Below are 20,495 nucleotides of genomic sequence, written 5' to 3'. Positions count from 1 at the left end.
TAGCTGCTTGAGATAATTTGTTTTCCCTGCTAATCCCTCACCTTAGTGCTGGCAGATGTTGGCCATCCGCACCAGCGGTTAAATCAGCTCTTTTTAATTAGATTGCAGAATTTCCTGCTTGTCTGGTGTAGCTCATGAGACACAGCCGGCTGTAACTAACTCCCCTGCCCGGCCAAAACTCCTCTCATGCCCGCTTTGCACCGTGCTCAGTTGGGCAGCCTGAGTTTATCTGAGCTGAAATCAGCTTCCTTTTGTTTCTGCACCCAGGGCCTCCGGCATGGTGCCGATGGACATTCAGTTGCATGCAATGCAGAGACGAGACGGGGCTCCGGGTGCTCTGTGGGATACAGAACAGGAAGCAAACACTGGGAATTAGACCCTGAAGGGCCCAGTGCAGCCCTGGTGTCACTTCACAGCGAGGTCAGGTGAGAGTGACATTACAAAGGAGGAGAGCAGGGCAGGTGAGAAGCCTGCACAGCCTGAGTTTCTGCTCTCCGTCCCTCACCCGCACAAGCCCTCTGTTGAAAATAAACCAGATGGGCACCGGTGAGCGATGGGGTCTCTTGCCTAGCCGGCCTGTGCTCTCAGGCAGTCTGGCAGCATGCCCCACTTCCCCTCCCACTCACCTCCTCGCTGTACTTGCCCACGTAGGAATAGATCTCAGAGAGCGCGCTCATGGTGTTAAACTCGTTCATGTGCATGCGAGACTGCTCCGCCAGGTAGGCGTTCATGTCCTGGTCACTGATTGCCGGCATTTTGCCGATGTCCGAGTAGTACCTGAGGGGGGAATGGAGAGAGCGATGGGTTTGCTTGGGGAACAGGCGTGGGTCTGGGCTGGCCGAGGCCGCAAGTTAACAACAGGCAGGTGGTATGGAAAAGCTATGTGCGTATTTGCACCGTGGGAGCTGGGGCTCTTCCTGGGTGTGAAAACACAACAGCCCTCAGAGGGAGTCAGCATCATTTGCCTCATGCTAGAGATGGGCAATCTGAGGCACAGAGAGAAAAATGAATTTACCTAAGTGCACCTAGTGAGTCAAAGGCAGAGCCTGGAAAAGAACCCAGACCTTCTGCTTCCCACCCCTGTGCTGTAACTACTGAACCACTCTCCCCAAGGTAGCATCCCCTTCCCTAAGAATCCAAGGTAAATCTTCCCCCATAGCCACAAGGGAATAAGCAGCACCCTCTATCCCCCCCATGATGTTGTGTTCCAAGGGCAGATCTTCAGAGGCACATATCTGTGCATGCTTGACTGGCACCCACACATCGTGAGTTATTTATGGCAGTACCCACCGTGCACTCTCATCAGCCTCGGGACTTTGGAGATGGTAGGAGGACATCAGTTCACAGACTCATAGACTTTAAGGTCAGAAGGGACCATTATGATCATCTAGTCTGACCTCCTACACAATGCAGGCCACAGAATCTCACCCACCCACTCTTGTAACAAACCTCTAACCTATATCTGAGTTATTGAAGTCCTCAAATCGTGGTTTGAAGACATCAAGGTGCAGAGAATCCTCCAGATAATCAGTTGGGGCCTTAGACAATTATTAATGGTTCTGGGAATCGCCTGCTTCCTCCTAGTGAGCTGGAACATGCAGTCCTGTTTGGTGACAGCACATGTAGAGGGCTCGTCCTGAGAATGGACTCTGCCAACCGTGGCCGGGCAGCAGCTCAGCGGCAGCTTTCTTCTTTGGGGAACGCTGTGTCCTGCCCTCCCTGTAAGGTGCTCGGCATGAGGACTTGAACTGCACTGGCCAAAGCGCGTGAGCAATGGCACTGCCGGTTCAAGGAGAGCTGTGCAAAGCAGAAGAGCAGAGCTGGGTCCAACCCAAAACCCAGGCTCCAGACAGCCCCTGAGTTCAGCTCTGGAGCTCAACTCTGCAGCTCTGGGCCAGGGCAGCTGAATCAAAACCACTGTCCCACGCAATGTGGGATCAGGCCAGTGCTGCAGCATGGGGACTATGGAACCAGACTGCTGGCCAAGGGAATCAGAAGAACCCTATTGCTAGGAGCTGGGGATCTGGTGCTCTCATTATGAGCAGACAGCCCAAGCAACTGCATACGCACCACCTCACCTGCCAGGATAGAAGGTGCTGGATACTGATTTAGTACGGGACAGGCAATTTTCTATTTCAATAAGGGATGTTCCTTGTAAAACGGGACTGAACTTCAAAAACTCCAAAGCTAATAACAAAATGTTTTTTAAGTACATCAGAAGTAGGAACCTGCTAAACAACCAGTGGGGCCCATGGATGTTCAAGATACAAAAGGAGTGCTTAAAGATGATAAAGTCATTGCGGAGAAACTAAATGGATTCTTTGCTTCAGTCTTCACAGCTGAGGATGTTAGGGAGATTCCCAAACCTGGGCCGGTTTTTGTAGGTGATAAATCTGAGGAACTGTCACAGATTGAAGTGTCACTAGAGGAGGTTCTGGAATTAATTGATAAACTCAACATTAACAAGTCACCGGGACCAGGACTGGCGCTAGGGGTTTGAGCGCCCTAGGTGGACGGCAATTTCACTGCCCCGCACGCTGGTCTCGCGGCTCTGGTGGAGCTGCAGCAGTGGTGCCTGCGGAGGGTCCGGCGCTCCACGGCTCCGGTGGAGCTGCCGCAGTGGTGCCTGCAGGAGGTCCACCGGAGCCGCGCGAGCAGCTGATCGTCCGCAGGCACCACTGCGGCAGCTCCACTGGAGCTGCCTGCCGCCCCCTCTGGCAAAACGGCACCCACCAATTATTCTGGTGCCCTAGGTGATTGCCTAGGCTGCCGAAATGGTAGCGCCGGCCCTGACCGGGACCAGACGGCATTCACCCAAAAGTTCTGAAAGAACTCAAATGTGAAGTTGCGGAACTATTAACTAAGATTTGTAACCTGTCCTTTAAATCAGCTTTGGTACCCAGTGACTGGAAGTTAGCTAATGTAACAGACCGGCAATTACAGACAGGTAAGTCTAACATCTGTACTGGGCAAATTAGTTGAAACAATAGTTAAGAATAAAATTGTCAGACACATAGGAAAACATAAACTGTTGGGCAATAGTCCACATGGTTTCTGTAAAGGAAAATGGTGTCTTACTAATCTGTTAGAGTTCTTTGAAGGGGTGAACAAACATGTGGACAAGGGGGATCCAGTGGACATAGTGTACTTAGAGTTCCAGAAAGCCTTTGACAAGGTCCCTCACCAAAGGCTCTTACGTAAATTAAGCTGTCATGGGATAAAAGGGAAGGTCCTTTCATGGACTGAGAACTGGTTAAAAGACAGGGAACAAAGAGTAGGAATTAATGGTAAATTCTCAGAATGGAGAGGGGTAACTAGTGGTGTTCCCCAAGGGTCAGTCCTAGGACCAATCCTATTCAATGTATTCATAAATGATCTGGAGAAAGGGGTAAACAGTGAGGTGGCAAAGTTTGCAGATGATACTAAACTGCACAAGATAGTTAAGACCAAAGCAGACTGTGAAGAACTTCAAAAAGATCTCACAAAACTAAGTGATTGGGCAACAAAATGGCAAATGAAATTTAAAGTGGATAAATGTAAAGTAATGCACACTGGAAAAAATAACCCCAACTATGATGATACATACAATATGATGGGGGCTAATTTAGCTACAAAGAGTCAAGAAAAAGATCTTGGAGTCATCGTGGATAGTTCTCTGAAGATGTCCACGCAGTGTGCAGAGGCGGTCAAAAAAGCAAACAGGATGTTAGGAATCATAAAAAGGGGATAGAGAATAAGACTGAGAATATATTATTGCCCTTATATAAATCCACAGTACACCCACATCTCGAATAGTGTGTATAGATGTGGTCTCCTCACCTCAAAAAAGATATACTGGCACTAGTTAAGGTTCAGAAAAGGGCAACTAAAATGATTAGGGGTTTGGAGAGGGTCCCATATGAGGAAAGATTAAAGAGGCTAGGACTGTTCAGCTTGGAAAAGAGGAGACTAAGGGGGGATATGATAGAGGTATATAAAATCATGAGTGATATGAAGAAAGTGGATAAGGGAAAGTTATTTACTTATTCCCATAATATAAGAACTATGGGTCATCAAATGAAATTAATAGGCAGCAGGTTTAAAACAAATAAAAGGAAGTTCTTCTTCACACAGCGCACAGTCAACTTGTGGAACTCCTTACCTGAGGAGGTTGTGAAGGCTAGGACTATAACAGAGTTTAAAAGGGAACTGGATAAATTCATGGTGGTTAAATCCATAAATAGCTATTAGCCAGGATGGGTAGGGAATGGTGCCCCTAGCCTCTGTTTGTCAGAGGATGGAGATGGATGTTAGGAGAGAGATCACTTGATCATTGCCTGTTAGGTTCACTCCCTCTGGGGCACCGGGCATTGGCCACTGTCGGTAGACAGATACTGGGCTAGATGGACCTTTGGTCTGACCCGGTACGGCCGTTCTTATGTTGGCAATCCTATGCCACACCCATATCACTAACTGCACATATGCATGCCCCTAAATGTCCCCCACAGCCTGTACCCCCTCATGCACCCCTGCATGCATCTCCTCTCCTCCCAATACCTCAAAATAGACAACCCACAGTACACACAACCTATGCCAACTCCATTTACACACCCACATGCATCCACAACCACGTCCACACTTACATACACACTCCAACCTTCCCAGCTTGTCCCCCCCCCACAACCCCACTGTACCAAAAATCCACCAGTATCTCCCCTTATTTCCCCCCAGATCAGTCTTATAAACACATGTGCTGGCCCAGCATAGCAGTAAGCTCCCTGTGCACCCAACCGGCCCATAGGGTGAAATCTCAGCCCCAAAGGCAAAACTCCCACCGACGTCCATGGGGCCGGGATTTCACCACTGGGATTTGGAGCTGCGGGGCTATTGCTGCTGCTGCTGCACAGGGCTTTGCACACCATGCTGTGTCTCTTTAAGGAAGTTGCTCTTTTCAATGTCCTTCCTCCCCTGGGTACAGCAGGTCTTGGAGGACAAAGTTTGCAGAAGGCAATCAGTCACTGTCACTCGCAGCTGTGCTCTGCTGTCAACTGGTTAATTAGACACCTTCATTTACATTTTTAATTTCTGCAATTTGACATTTTGTTCACAAAAAAACCCTGTCGCCAACGGGATCCACAATTTTATAATTAGGAGGCAGAAAGGACAAGGAGCCAAAATAGCTGACAGGTGTCCTGTAAACAGCTCCAAGCCACCTGCTGAGCCACAGGTCGCCTTCCGTGGCAGGGAAATTGGACACCGACGTGCTGTATGGGAATTCCTCCATGAGCCAGGCAAGGGAAAACTCCTGACAGCGCAGGGTGGACAGCAGAGTTGTCGCCCACGAAACAGGGCCCTGTTGCTCTGCAGGCAGGGGATGGCCACAAGCTGCAGTGGGAAAGTCCGGCACGTTGTAGTAACCCCGGCTCCTCCAGGCGGCCACGGTGATTGAGTATTGATTCTGTATGCCTGCCCACATATACTGCTTACACCACTGCGTGGCTCTGGGTTACTATCCCCACTTCACAGAGAGGGGCTGGGACAACTCTGAGGGCACAACAGAGCAAGGACTAGAAGCCAGGTGTCCTGATGCTCAGCTCTGTGCATAGCCTATAGCTTCCAGATCAAGACTCTGGGAGGCCGGGGAGAGGAGAGCGCAGTCTCCAAGACCCTTGGTTTTTTTGCTGAGGCATCCAACAAGAGCACCAAATCAATGGCAACTGTGGTGCTGGTTTCTGTAACTAAGGCACCTGTCCACTGGGAACTGGACTGAGAGCCAGTCCGGAGCCTCCAGGTCTCCTGACTGACAACCTTGTGCCCCACCCACTGGACTGTACTCCTCAAGTGGAAAGTGATCTTGGTGTGGTACTTGCCTGATGAGCCTTTGGAACCTGCCCTGCCACTTTGATAACTGGCTCTGGAGCCTGATAACACAATTGGGAAGAGTCTGGGTTCAGGCAGAGAATCCCGTAATCTCCTCAGGAGCCAGCTCTGCAGAACCGACTCCAGAAGAAACAGAAGAGCTCAGGGACTCAAATGCCTGCTGCCCATGGCAATGGCTAGTGGGCTCACAGGGGAAATGCCTCCTGTAGAGCGCAAACCACACCTCAGCCCAAGCTCTCCCTACATTTACTGTTGCCCAGTCAGCTTAACTTCAGTACCAAGAAAGATAATGGAGCAAATAACTAGGCAATCAATTTGCAGACACCTAGAAGATAATCAAGTGATAAGTAACCATCAGCAGGGATAGAACAAATCGTGTCAAACCAACCTGAAAACGTTGACAGGGTAACAAGCTTTGTGGATTGGGGGAAGCGGTAGATGTGGTATATCTTGACTTTAGTAAAGCTTTTGATACTGTCTCGCATGACCTTCTCATAAAGAAACTAGGGAAATACAACCTAGATGGAGCTACTATAAGGTGGGTGCATAACTGGTTGGAAAACTGTTCCTAGAGAGCAGTTATCAGTAGTTCACAGTCATTCCGGAAGGGCATAATGAGTGATGTCCCGCAGAGATTGGTTCTGGGTCTGATTCTGTTCAATATCTTCATCAATGATTTAGATAATGGCATAGAGAATACACTTATAAAGTTTGTGGACAATAGCAAGCTAGGAGGGGTTGCAAGTGTTTTGGAGGATAGGATTAAAATTCAAAATGGTTTGCACAAACTGGAGAAATGGTCTGAAGTAAATAGGATGAAATTCAATAAGGACAAATGCAATGTACTCCACTTAGGAAGGAACAATCAGTTGCACACACACAAAATGGGAAATGACTTCCTAGGAAGGAGTACTGTAAAAGGAGATCTGGGGGTCCTAGTGGATCACAAGCTAAATATGAGTCAACAGTGCAAAACTATTGCAAAAAAAGCAAACATCATTCGGGGAGGTATGAGCAGTATTGTAAGCAAGACCCGAGAGGTACTTCTTCCGCTCTACTCCGCACTGATTAGGCCTCAACTGGAGGACTGTGTCCAGTTCTGGGCGCCACATTTCAGGAAAGATGTGGACAAATTGGAGGAAATCCAGAGAAGAGCAACAAAAATGATTAAAGGTCTAGAAAACATGACCTATGAGGGAAGATTGAAAACAATGGGTTTATTTATCCTGGAGAGGAGAAGACTGAGTGGGACATGATAATAGTTTTCCAGTACACAGGAGGCTGTTACAAAGAGAAGGGAGAAAATCTGTTCTCTTTAACCTCTGAGGATAGGACAAGAAGCAATGGGCTTACATTTTAGCAAGGGTGGTGTAGGTTGGACATGAGGAGAAACTTCCTGTCAGGGGGGTTAAGCACTGGAATAAATTGCCTAGGGAGGTTGTGGAATCTCCGTCATTGGAGATTTTTAAGAGCAGGTTAGACAAACATTTGTCAGAAATGGCCTAGATAACACTTAATACTGTCTTGAGAGCAGAAACTGGACTAGACGACCTCTCGATGTCTCTTCCAGTCCTATGATTCATTGCTACCGGGTCTCTGCTGCTCCTGCTCAGTGCTCCTGCGTTGCTCTCAAGCAGGGGGCTTTGGGGGCTGGGTAACTTCAGTAATGGTTCTGTTAGAACAAAATATCATGTTTCTCTGAGTTAAAGCTTTCAGTTAAAGTGCCCAGCTGGCTGAGAAATGAACATGTATTTTGGCACATGGAGGACTCCATGACTAAGTGCAGCCAGCGCAGCTTGTGGGGAAAAGAGGTGGGGGATCAGAGCCCATGGTGCAATGTGAGTGCATTGGTTTCTGGAACCGAAGAGTTGCCAGTGGAGAGAAGCCCTGCTCTTTATAAATATTCCATGGGCACCCTCCCACTGGGCGAAATGAGAGAGCACAGGGATTACATCTCATGATTTGGTGAGAAGCCGCAGCACACTATGTAAACAGGCCCGGCTTGAGAACCAGTCTGAAGCTTCCCTTGCCCTCCAGTTAATAGTGTCATCAGAATGGTCGGCTGGCTGGAGAAATGTGGCTGGCAAACCCAAACCGCACACTCAGCCCAGGCTCTCCCCCAGTGCTCTACCAGCAGCGTGGATCCCTTGCTTGTGGGAGCTGGGAAACACCCTCACTGGCTAGCGGCAGCTATTGCACAGTGGAACAAGTCCCAGACTTTCAGTGTGAAGCTTCATTTCAGAGTGGCAGGGCTCTGAGGCAGGTATTCCTGGGTTCTGATCCCAGCTCTCATGCTATCTAACTGTGGGCAAATCACCTGGCCTCAGTTTGCCCTTTAGTAAAATGGGGACAGCAATGCTGTATCCATCTCACTGGGGAGTTGTGAGAATTCGCTGGTTAATGTTCAGCAGGGCCTTGAAGATGGAAAGTGCTACACAAATATTAATGGTCAGATTGTGGTATTTCACCACTTGCCTCAATAGGAACTAGTGTGGAGCCACAGTGTCCACTGGGGAGGGGTGCCTCAGCGAGGTGCAGGCCAAGGGACAGGTGTACCCAACAGGCTGTGCTGCTCTGCAAGCCGGAGTGGCAGGAGAACTGGGTTGTGGCATGACTGGGATGAACTGACGGTGCACTTCCTGCATGTCCCCTCAGTGCAGGGATTGCATCTGTGGTCACAGATTGAGAACCCAGGACTCCCCTGGCCTTCAGCACCTCCATGTGAGGGGCTCTCCCAGCCTGGCCTCATGGTATTTTCACATGGCCCTAGGCAATACCTCCAGTACGCCACGAGCATCAACTGCTCCTCCTGCAGGCAGCGACCCCCAGCAAATGCCACTAAAAGGTTGTTGGCATAGATGGGCCCTTCTCTCTTCCCAGGCACGGGGCAGTAACAATGCTGCCCACAGGTGAGTCTCCCCAGGTGGAGGCGGTGTCTCCCACAGGCAGTCTTTGCTCCAGAGGGGCAGCCCCCCCAGACAATGTCTCCCCCCCACCAAGCAATCTTAGAAGAGTCCTTCCACACAAAGCTGCTTATCATTTGCCCCTCACATTGAGTGGATCCAAGATGGTGGGTGGCCATGAGCAGCCACTGCAGGACCTCACACATCCCTGCACTTTGTCCCCCTACCATTTTTCCAGTAAATTTTAACCCTCTCCCAGGTGCTGGGTTGAGAGCTCTAGAGACTGATGCCCTCTGTGCGCAGAACGGGCTCTGCTGAGGCGGCCTAGGTGCAAGCTAACCCTATCCTGCTCCCTGTGAATGTGCCTCAAATCTAACCTGGAGGGGGCTCCAGTTCAGGCTCTAAAGTCCATTCCTTGGCTTCCCCGCTGAGACTGCCAAGAAGGTAGCCTGTTGTTTAAATTGATGGTGGTGCATTTTGAGGGGTGGACACTGGACCAACTACAAACCGGACTGAGAACCAGCAACAGGCCACTGCGCACCCAGCCAAACGCAATTGGAGCTGGTTGGGAATTTGTTGTCGAAGCACTTGTCTGTCCACGCTTTAAATAAGGTGAAAGGTTCCTGTAAGAAATACCCACGAAGAGGAGAAATATATTGCTGAGAAGAAATACATCGCCGAGGAGCCTAGTGCTTTGGGTGAAAAACGTTGATTTGTCAAAACTGAAAAGTTTTGAATCCTGGTTGGTTTCAATGAATCGCCCAACTCAAAAAAAGGTTGAAAAAAAAAACATTTCAAAATTGTCAAAATGCGTCATGTTGACACTTTCTCAATGAAAAATTCCAGTTTTTGGATTCAAAGCTTTTTGTTTAGAAACGTCAGCTAAGTAGACTAAAAAAGAGTTAGAAAAGATTGAAATCAAAACAAACTTTTTTAATTCTCAAAATGAGACATTTCGATTGACCCAAATGAATGTTTTTTCTGGTGTTTCAGAGTGTGAACATTTTCAAGACTTTGAAGTTTGGTCCCAATTCAAGACAGGATAAAAATGTTAAACTCTCAAGAATATTTGAGGGACAAGAAAACAGTTTCCTGGCCAGCTCTAATCACACCAATTTTTAGCCCCTGCTTCCCTGCCTGGAGCTTGTAGTGATATCCTAGATCAGGGGTCTGCATCCTTTCAGAAGTGGTGTGGCGAGTCTTCATTCATTCACTCTAATCAGGGGTGGCTCCAGGCCCCAGCACACCAAGCGCGTGCTTGGGGCGGCAAGCCACGGGGGGCGCTCTGACAGTCGCCGCGAGGGCGGCAGGCAGGTTGCCTTCGGCAGCATGCCTGCAGAGGGTCCGCTGGTCCCGTGGCTTCGGCCCTGACTCTAATTTAAGGTTTCGTGTGCCAGTCATACATTTTAACATTTTTTGGTCTCTTTCTAGAAGTCTATAATATATAACTAAACTATTGTGGTATGTAAAGTAAATTAGGTTTTTAAAATGTTTAAGAAGCTTCATTTAAAATTAAATAAAAAGAAGAGCCCTCCGGACCAGTGGCCAGGACCCAGGCAGTGTGAGCGCCACTGAAAATCAGCTTGCGTGCTGCCTTCAGCACCTGTGCCATAGGTTGCCTACCCCCATCCTAGATTTTCAGTAGGGAGCTAGTGGAGAGGAGCTTCTAGCAGGGAGGATGCCAGGCTGCCTATCTCACCATGTGAATCCCCCTCAGCCAGACTTCGTCTTCCTGCACTGTACACAGAGTAGCCTCTCTGCAGTTCTCGTGAAGTGCTTGGAAGCCAACAACTGTTTAGTGTTACAAGGACGTGTACCTGCTCCAGTACTTGTGTTACACCCCTTTCTGTACTGCTGCCTTCTCCTTCAGTTCTGTCTCTCTTCCACATCATAACCCAGGTGCTCTGTACAGCTGGGTGACAGCTCAACCGAGGTGGCACTTGAGTGGCACTCCAGATACCAAGCTCAAGTGCCTGTGATGCCATGACAGTTCAATTTACAGCAAGCCAGCTCCAGCAGCCTGCTAGGAGTGGGAGCTCTGCAGCTCAAGTCTCCTCTGTTATTCCAGATCAATCATCCTTGCAGAAAGGCGGGGACAGCAGAGAGATTGGGAGGCGGAAGATGGCATCTCCTACAGCTCCAGTGCTGCCCATTTTGTGTGTCTTTCCTTCTTCTCTCTGGTGGTTAGCGACCCATGTAGGTGGGGGTGACTGTGCTGCACAACGGAACGAGTTCAGCTCATGGGGGGTTGCCTGGTCACTTCCCAAACTCTCCTTTAGTACCAGTCATTCTCTGGGATTAATCAGTGATAAATCACCTTGCCCACTTCTCCCGCATCCAGCAACACTCCTGTGCAGAAATCTCTGCTCAGTGCTACTGTCCCTGGGGAGGGAGTTGTCCACCTCCGAAGCTCAGACAGGACTCGGCTTGGCAGAACTGGATGGGCTGTTTGTTTGTAATTGGGACGATTGATACTGATTTCTACTTCTGTGGGTTTTTTTCTATTTGTAACTATGGTTGAGTTCAGGATCCTGACAAAAGGAAGAAAGGAAGGCAGTAGAATATGGACCCTGGACTTCAGAAAAGCAGACTTTGACTCCCTCAGGGAACTGATGGGCAGGATCCCCTGGGAGAATAACATGAGGGGGAAAGGAGTTCAGGAGAGCTGGCTGTATTTTAAAGAATCCTTATTGAGGGCGCAGGAACAAACTATCCCGATGTGCAGAAAGAATAGCAAATATGACAGGCGACCAGCTTGGCTTAACAGAGAAATCTTCAGTGAGCTTAAACACAAAAAGGAAGCTTACAAAAAGTGGAAACTTGGATAGATGACTAGGGAGGAGTATAAAAATATTGCTTGAGCATGCAGGAAGGCCAAAGCACAATTGGAATTGCAGCTAGCAAGGGATGTGAAGGGTAACAAGAAGGGTTTCTACAGATATGTTAGCAACAAGAAGGTCAGGGAAAGTGTGGGACCCTTACTGAATAGGGGAGGCAACCTAGTGACAGATCGTGTGCAAAAATCTGAAGTACTCAATGCTTTTTTTGCCTCGCTCTTCAAAGATAAGGTCAGCTCCTAGACTGCTGCACTGGGCAGCACTGTATGGGGAGGAGGTGACCAGCCCTCAGTGGTGAAAGAAATGGTTAAGGACTATTTAGAAAAGCTGGACATGCACAAGTCCATGGGTCCAGATCTAATGCATCCGAGGATGCTGAGGGAGTTGGCTGATGTGATTGCAGAGCCTTGGCCATTATCTTTGAAAATGTGTGGTGATCGGGGGAGGTCTCAGACAACTGGAAAAAGGGAAATATAGTGCCCAACTTTTAAAATGGGAAGAAGGAGAATCTGGGGAACTACAGACCAGTCAGCTTCACCTCAGTCCCCGGGAAAATTATGGAGCAGGTCCTCAAGGAATCCATTTTGAAGCACTTGGAGGGGAAGAGACTTGGAGACAGCCCAGTGGAGGGCAACAAAAATGATTAGGAGACTGGGGCACATGACTTAGGAGGAGAGGCTGATGGAACTTGGCTTATTCAGTCTGCAGAAGAGAAGAGTGAGGGGGGATTTGATAGCAGCCTTCAACTAGTTGAAGGGGGGTTCCAAAGAGGATGGAGCATGGCTGTTCTCAGTGGTGGCAGATGACAGAACAAGGCACAATGGTCTCAAGTTGCAGTGGGGGGAGGGTGCTAGGTTTATCCAACCTAGTTTTTTATTAGGAAAAACTATTTCACTAGGAGGGTAGTGAAGCACTGGAATGGGTTCCCTGGGGAGGTGGTGGAATCTCCATCCTTAGAGGTTTTTAAGGTTGGGCGTGACAAAGCCCTGGCTGGAATGATTTACTTGGTGTTGGTCCTGCTCTGACCAGGCAGTCGGACTAGATGGCCTCCTGAGGTCTCTTCCAACCCTAATAGTCTATGATTCTATTTTAATTTTCACAGTTGTAGGAAATTCAGGTTGGAGTTAGGGTAATGCTGACAGCAGGGCCCAAGACATCCACACACCGGGAGGTGGCGGGAAGGGAGGCTGTGGGCCTGGCACAGCAAAGCTGAGACCCCTGGCCAGGGCTGTGAGTAGGGGAATGAGCTCCTGGCTGAGGGGGAGGCCACCCCACTGCTGAATGGCTTCTGCCTGGCAATGACCCCTATGCTCCGGCTGGTGAGTGAGTGGGCAATGAGTGAGCCATGAGAGCAGGGCTGCTGCTGCAGGCTGGTGACACTGGATCCCTGCATGCATGAAGTATGGGCAGTGGCAGAGCAGAGACACCCCAGCTGAGGGGGAGGCCATCCCACTGCTCAACAGCTCCTGCCTGGGGATGGCCCCTGCACGCTCGGCCAGTAAATGAGTGGGGCCATGACAGTGGGGCTGCAGAGGGTGCCCTGCAGGGCCATGGTGCTGGTGGAGTGGGGGAGGCTGTGCGTGCCAATTGTTCTCAGTGGATATTCTTCTTCATCGCTTTCGATATGTCAGATGAAATTGACATTTACTAGTAATGAGTTTACTTTACTGCCTCCAACCTGTATGACCCACTGGGTCATTCCTTGGCCCATGCACCTCAGTTAACACTGCCCCTCCGCCCCCCCGAATGCTGTGCAGAACAATTAGCTTCCACAGGAACGTGTGACAGGCTGGAGGGGAGAGGATGCAGAACCCTTCCCTGCTTTAGGCATTTGGAGACGCAGTCCTTGATGGATAAAACTAGACATGGGTGTGTGAATCCAGTTGAACAAAGCATCCCCAGTGGACCAATCCAAGTGCTCCTGGCTGCCTGCCCTGCGAACTCCACCTCCTGTTCCCCATCCCTCATAGCTACCTCCAGCACTCTCTGGTCATGCCTTCCACCTTCATGGGTCCAACCTTGGTGGGTCCATGGACCCTCTCCCACCTTATGGCTCAGATTCTCCTCTGTCCACCCGTGCATACACTCTGGCTTATCTACCCATGCTCATCACCATGGTAGTGCAGCAACTGGGTCCTAACGGTTTTCTCAGTTATTGGAGAGGCTTTTAAACCATGTACCCTACAACCAAACTAGGTTGGCCGTTACAGAACCCACCAGTTTTACTTTCTCCCATCACAGTCCCACCATAGTTAGGTGAGTTCTTAGCACATATATGTTTCTTAGCCCTGGTCTACACTAGGGGGCGGGGAATTGATCTAAGTTACTCAACTTCAGCTACGTGAATAACGTCGCTGACGTCGACGTACTTAGATCGACCTATTGCGGTGAGTTGACTGCTGCCGCTCCCTCATCAACTCTGCTTGCGCCTCTCGCTGCGCGGGAGTACAGGAGTCGAGGACAGAGCACTCAGGGATCAATTTACTGAGTCTAGACTAGACACAATAAATCAATCTCTGCTGGATTCATTGCTGTCCACCAATCTGGCCGGTAGTGAAGACATACCCTTAGGAACCCATCGATGTAGTATCTAAGCCCATCAGAAATTCATGTAGTAGAGAATCCTGGTAGGAGAAATGGCCAAGCCCTTACTGAGTCTTTACTCAGTTTTCACTTAGCCCTTATGCAGCCAAGCAAGGGCCAGGTAAAACTGGAGGAAAAGCTGACTTTGTGGTACAGCTCAGAAATTTCCCACCGTTGTAGCTAGCCCCAGTACGGCTTGAACAAAAGCAGGGCTGGCTCGTATGACTGTGCACTTCTGATCCGTGCTGGGTGGAGTGTATCAGACCTGCCGGTGTGCATCTCATGCATTCTTAGCAAAGTGAAAGAAATTACTCTCCTCCCTTTTGAATGCTCCCTGTCCCCTTAGGAGAAAGAGCTTTACAATTAATTATCTCTTGAAAGAAAACGAGCAGAAATCAGTCAGGTGAATAAACCTGGCCCCTTTGCTTATGCCTGTGGCATTGCACTGTGCACGGGGCATCATAAACTCTGTTTTATGGGACTTGTTTTATGAGGCTGCAGAATTACAGCAGTGCCCTGGCCATGCTGTCACTGTTTGCACCCAGTCACTCATTAACTCATCAAGGGAGAAGAGACCAACTCTGGTGCGGCCCTTAGCACTGATCTCTTCGAGGGAGCCCTGGGCTTGGCTAGTGGAGCTAATCGCCTAGGTCAGGATTTTTTTATTGTCGTCGTTGCTGGTTTGGGATCGTGCTCATTAATAATCATTTTAGCATCTGAGCAGCCTGTAACGAATCCATGTGCTGCAGACAGCAAACGCAATTACAGAAATAACATAATTAGGGTTATGCAATTGCATTCCGAACCCTGCACACTGCGAAGCAAATGGGAGTTCAGTATCTGACAGACCTGGCACTAGTAGATCAGAGACGATCTGGAGAAAAGCTTGGTAATGAACTAGCAGCAAATTGGAGCAATTCAAGCCCATGAAGTTGTTTCATCTGTTGAATCATATGCAGATGGACAAAGGGGTAGTTTTGGTTGGCTGGTAGGCATCACAGCTGCTTAAGTTTATGTATTAGCTCTCTCAGCCGGGTAGCCCCACAAGCCTCTGTTACACCAAATTGGTCTGATTGCAGAGAGAGCCTAGGTTCAAGGCAGGAATCTCAGCATCTAATTGGGGTATGAAATATTTAGTCTTATAGTTGAACAGATGGCCCTGACTCCAAATGAAGCTCAACTCATCCATTCTTCAGATCAAGAGATCTGCTATTAATGGCTTGTAACTAGTGTTCTACCTTTGCAGGCAGCCTCTTGTGCCTTGATTTTATGGCTTTTTCTGCTCCTTACCCTCTCTGAGGGGAACTGGAGGGGCTGTTGTGCCAAAGGCTAGTAAGTCTTCAGCCAGCCTTGCTGTAAAGACAGCTAATCCTATAGTGAATGCCCCAATCTCTGCAAGGCAGGAGAAAGGAACTAACATCTGCTCATTAAAGACCCTTTGAGGGCCATATATTGTACACTTGCAAATACAGTCTGTCTCCCCTTTCACTGTCCCATCTCAGCTGCCTGACCATGCTCCCATCTCCACTGCTCCCCCAGCACCTCTGTCAGCTCCCTGCTCTGCCCAGTCCAGCCCAGCCCACACACACTTCCTGAAGGCATCCTACAGTCCAGAGCCAATGAGCATTTGAGGACATCTGCAAAAGGGAAGAAGTGGGGCTAGGAAGGACAGGACAGGCAGCACAGGGATGCACCCCCTTCCAGCCTGCCGCTGAATAGATGAATCGATGATTTAATTTTAAGTGGCTCCCACTCTCTGTTCTCATGTTGTGATCTGCGATGAAAAGATTACAAGTTTCTAACTGGTGAGCATCACTTCCTTAAAGTGGATCTCAGCTCATCTGAATAACTCCTGCCTTCTGCTGGAGACAGCATAGCCTAGTGGGTATAGCACTGGCCTGGAACTTAGGAGAAATAGGTTCTAGTACCTGTTCTGCCACTGGCCTGCTTGTTGATCTTTGGCAAGTCACTTCATGCCTCAGTTTTCCCATCTGTAACAATGGCACTAATAATACTGACCTCCTTTGAGCTCTACAGGTGACAAGAACTAGCTATTATTATTATTTCTATTGACAAGACCCCTCCCTAGCGATCAGTTACATTTTGAGCTCCCTCTGTGCCAGGGCAAGGGCTAGAAACTCACTGTTGTTTAAAGTGGAAGCTGAAATTTCCAGCAGTCCTTTGATCTCTCTTCTGAACTCCTCGGAGTTGGTGAACCACCCTGATGTTACTATTTAAAGTCTCAATATTTTTTTATAGTTAGAGTTTACTCCACGAATAAGTTTTTGTTGCACTAGGTCAGTCCATTTCATAACAAGCTCTCTTTTCTGGCTGTAAAATGGCCAGAAGAGGTTAGCCAACTTTTCAAACTCTGTTGAACACCTGGATTTTAGGGTATCATAATTCAGGAACCCCTTGTCCAGTTCACTTCAAACATCACAGAAAAATTGTCTCCTGGCCCCAGACTCAATCTGCCAAGATTGAGACTTAAATTTCTTTGATGGCAGAATTTGGAAGGGGTAAGAGTGTGTCTAAAATAAAGCTCATAATTTTCACTTCACCATGTACTCAGAGTAGTTACTGCTTCTGCACAGTAAGAGCCTGCGGAGGAGCATCAGGGTGAGAGGGAAGCACCTGATCTTTTCTTTGCGCCACTGCCTGTATCTTAAATGCTTAATGCGATGCCTGGGCATAAGCTGGAAATGTACAGTGGCTTTTGGTCTCTTGTCCCACTGCCCCCTTTTGGGTCCCTGCATTCGTGACTTCATGCCACAGGCTTCTGTACGGCAACGATTTATTGATTGTGACGAATGCAATTAAGCCGTGTTAATGAAGTTCAAACAAGTGTTATCATAAATTTGGCAGCGTGGAGAGAAACGAAAGGTCAGCCGCAGCCCTTTGTCATATTTCCAGCGCTAGTGAATGCTAATGAGCCGGTCCCAGCCAGAACACATTCCCCTTCTCTGAATGGGAGTAGAGGCACAGGGTCACAGGGGGATGGGGTGCAGGGCCACATGGGGATGGAGAAGGGGGTGCTGGGCCACAAGGGGAAGGGGGGTGGCTGAGTGGGAGCACAGAGATACATGGGGTTGGGGGGTGCATGGACACATGGGGATCAGGAGAGGGGACTGGCTGAGGGGATGCTGCGATACCTGGGGACAGGGGGAGGGGGTGTCTGAGTGGGGGTGGAGGGACACATGGGGACAGGAAGTGCAAGGACAGATGGGGACAGGAGTGAGGGGACTGGCTGAGGGGGTGCAGGGCCACATGGGGATGGGGGGAGTGGGTGTCTGAGTGGGGATGGAGGGACACAGGCAGATGTGCCTGACTGAATGGGAAAGGCTGGGTGTCAGCCAGGAGCTGCATGGAGGAAGCTCCCTAACAATCCCTCCCCGTCATCCCAAAAATCCTGTTCCATACTTTTCCCACCCATACCCAACAATCCTCCAAATTCACTCCCAGGCTCCTTTCCAGCAATTACTTCCCTCTTCCTCAGCTCCTCCGTTATCCCTGACTCCCATAAGCCATTGCACTGCTTCTGAGGGGTGTGGGAAATATGGTTCTGTATTGTAGTTTAAATGAATTATCACTCAGAGTTCTGTATTAATATGCCTAGTAAGGAATCTATTTGTCAAAAAACATTTCCTGAACCTTTTTTGCTGTCTGTATTGTTACAGACATACTTGCTGACGGGTATTTCAAAATAAATTACTACAATAATTGAAACTAGTGGATTATATTGCGTTGTTTTGACAAATAAAAATATGCAGAATGTTTAATTTTTTTGGCGTGGAGTTTGTAATTTTTGACGCACAATTCCCCCAGGAGTAACCATGGCAGCTGACCCTGCTGTGATGTCTTTTGAGCACCTGTACATACTCCAAGCAGAGAAACCAGCAGCTACAAGTAGCTGGCTTGGAGCACGGGAGTGTCTGGGATGGGCTAGCTAAGTTAGCATTAATTTTAGATAGATGCATACTAGGACAGATACCTTGCTTTTGCTCCAGAGTTCCTCCAGATAGATATTGTCACCAAGCACCCGTGCACAATCACTGTTAGCTCTAATGTTCCTACACAGGACAATCATCTGATTTCAGGTTCCTTCTTGCAAACTCCTTAGCAACTCAGAAACTCTCTGGCTGTGACTCCAGTTATCTTGGCATTGACTCCTATCCTGTCTTTAAAACCTAACTGTCTTGAGTGACGATCCTGTCAGCTGATGATAACTACTGCATTAACTGGAATAACTCACACCCTTCTTGGCTGTGATAAAGTAGCAAGGAATTCATTAGGAGTTGGGTGCAAATCAGTCCTATCTTCCATCTTTAACACACCTATCACCCTACGATCTAGGCACCGCTTGCTGGTTTCTCTGAAATGGAAGCAACAACCATCCTCATTCCAGGTGCACTGTGCATCTCAGAGCCATGCACTTGCATTTCAGAAAAGACAAGAGTGGCCAAACCGACGTTGATATTCACAGACTCACAACCTGCTTTGGGCTTCAGCTCATACAGCAGCAAGGAACCTTGCAAAGTTTTTGTACACCATTAAAAATCACTCCAGCAGCTCCCGGCTTCTCAGATAAAAGCTGGCAATATTAACTAGCAGTGGGAGCTTTGATGCACCTGATTTATGAATGCAAACTCATCCAGTTGTTCTGGGAAAGCTTCCAGAAAAGAGTAACACCTACTGCTGGGGATTATCCTTCCACATGATCCAGTTTTAATGAATACAGTGCTGGTAAAAGCCCTGGAGACTGAAGCTATCTATTTATCCAGAGAAGAGGCACAGCACTGGGACAAGCTCTCCATACTCCCTTCCCACCAAAGTGTCCTCACCCCACAACCTGAAGAACAGACACCTCTAGGGATGGGAAAGGACTTTGGTCACCATGACCCTTTCAGTCCTTGGACCTATCAGCTGACTGCTAATGAGAATGACCATACAAGTTGCAGTGGAGGGTGTGAGCTAGGTATCTGTCCATTGAAACCAACGTCCCGTTTCACACAAACCACCAAAGAGCTATCAGATCATAACATCTTTGGGTCGTGAATGACCTGAATGCACAATCCACAAATAAATATCTCTATAGCTCATTCCCAGTGTCCAGATACAGCCTGTTCCCAAGCTCTTTACATATGAGCAAACTTGGGCACAGTATAAGAAATAGGTCATAATTAAGCAAGGTAGTTCCTAAGTGCCCGATTGGTTGCTAAGAAACTACATTCGTAAAAAATGGAAGTGTCTAAACTGCTGCTAAAAATAATTGTCTGGACAAATCAGTAACCGACAGTAGCTGCATTAGAAAGGATTTCATTTAACTCTGACTACAGCATAGAAACCTTTAACCAGCTATGGTCTCCTTTCGCTGCCATATCAGAATGACTAACCCCTCCGTTAAAAGAAATATACTGTGATATACACAGGTATACCTACAATAACAAAGAATTCATATAAACCAGTGTGGTGTGTGATCAACTGTAGACAGTATCTATCTATCCAGCCAGCTGAATAATTGTTTAAAACGGTGCACAGTTTTATATGAACTCTCTGATGTTAACCTTGGCTCCATGTTAAGTGTACAGCAAGCATTTTCCAGCTATGCATTTCCAAAAACTGTCAGTGCTGCCTAGCAAACATGGGGATATTGGAAAACAAACTATGCATTAAATTCTACAAAGCTTCCTCAAGAAAACTCCTGCTGAAATCCATAGGAGCTCTGCCAGAGCTGGTCCCACAAGATCTACCTCTCTATTATTAAGATGAAAAGAAAGATCTTACATTAACTGGGCACAAAGCGCTGACTGAACTGTGCAGATAGGAACTGGGAGAGTGCACAGTCCACTGCACAGCAGTGAGTATGCAGCTGGGGGAGTTTATGGTTAGGGTATTTGGGCAAACCCCTGCTCTGTCAGAGAATGCCTGGAGATCTTTAATTCCAAAGAAGCCAGTCCCTTTGTTCTTCAGAGTTTCATCCAAAGGACCCAACACATGGTCACCTGCATGGAAGTCTATTAGCCTCAGAAGGGAAACAAGGCAGCTCAGCCAGGATTTGCACTGGTGGCTCTACGGTTTGTAGAGATTCCAAACCCAGTGCTTAGAACACGGAGCCATCCTTCCCAGACTGGGTGGCCGGCCTCAACCCCAGTCACTCACACTATCCATCTCCCTCAGTCTCCACACACCAGAATCTTTGCCAGAGAAATGACATCCGAAAACAACCTCAGCATATTTCTCTCACTGACCTGTCCATCTTTGGCGTGAGGCATATCGAACTAAATGGCCCAGATGGTTCTTTCCCTGAGGTCTT

General features: G+C 48.3%; 1 protein-coding gene across 3 annotated transcripts in view; it reads right to left on the bottom strand.

The window, feature by feature from the left end:
• Positions 1 to 20,495, bottom strand: part of PLXNA4 (plexin A4) — a 703,772-nt gene that overhangs the window by 34,588 nt on the left and 648,689 nt on the right. For all 3 annotated transcript variants that reach the window (XR_007772140.1, XM_050936769.1, XM_050936770.1), the window contains exon 31: positions 627 to 777. Coding sequence is in view for 2 of the 3 variants with exons in the window: in XM_050936769.1 (XP_050792726.1) it covers positions 627 to 777 (151 nt within the window). In the remaining variant the exon portion in view is untranslated. The remainder of the gene's footprint in view (positions 1 to 626; positions 778 to 20,495) is intronic.

Source organism: Gopherus flavomarginatus, chromosome 1 (assembly GCF_025201925.1).
Source record: "Gopherus flavomarginatus isolate rGopFla2 chromosome 1, rGopFla2.mat.asm, whole genome shotgun sequence".
Classification (NCBI taxonomy): Eukaryota; Metazoa; Chordata; order Testudines; family Testudinidae; genus Gopherus; species Gopherus flavomarginatus.
This window is presented reverse-complemented; position numbering and strand designations above follow the sequence as displayed.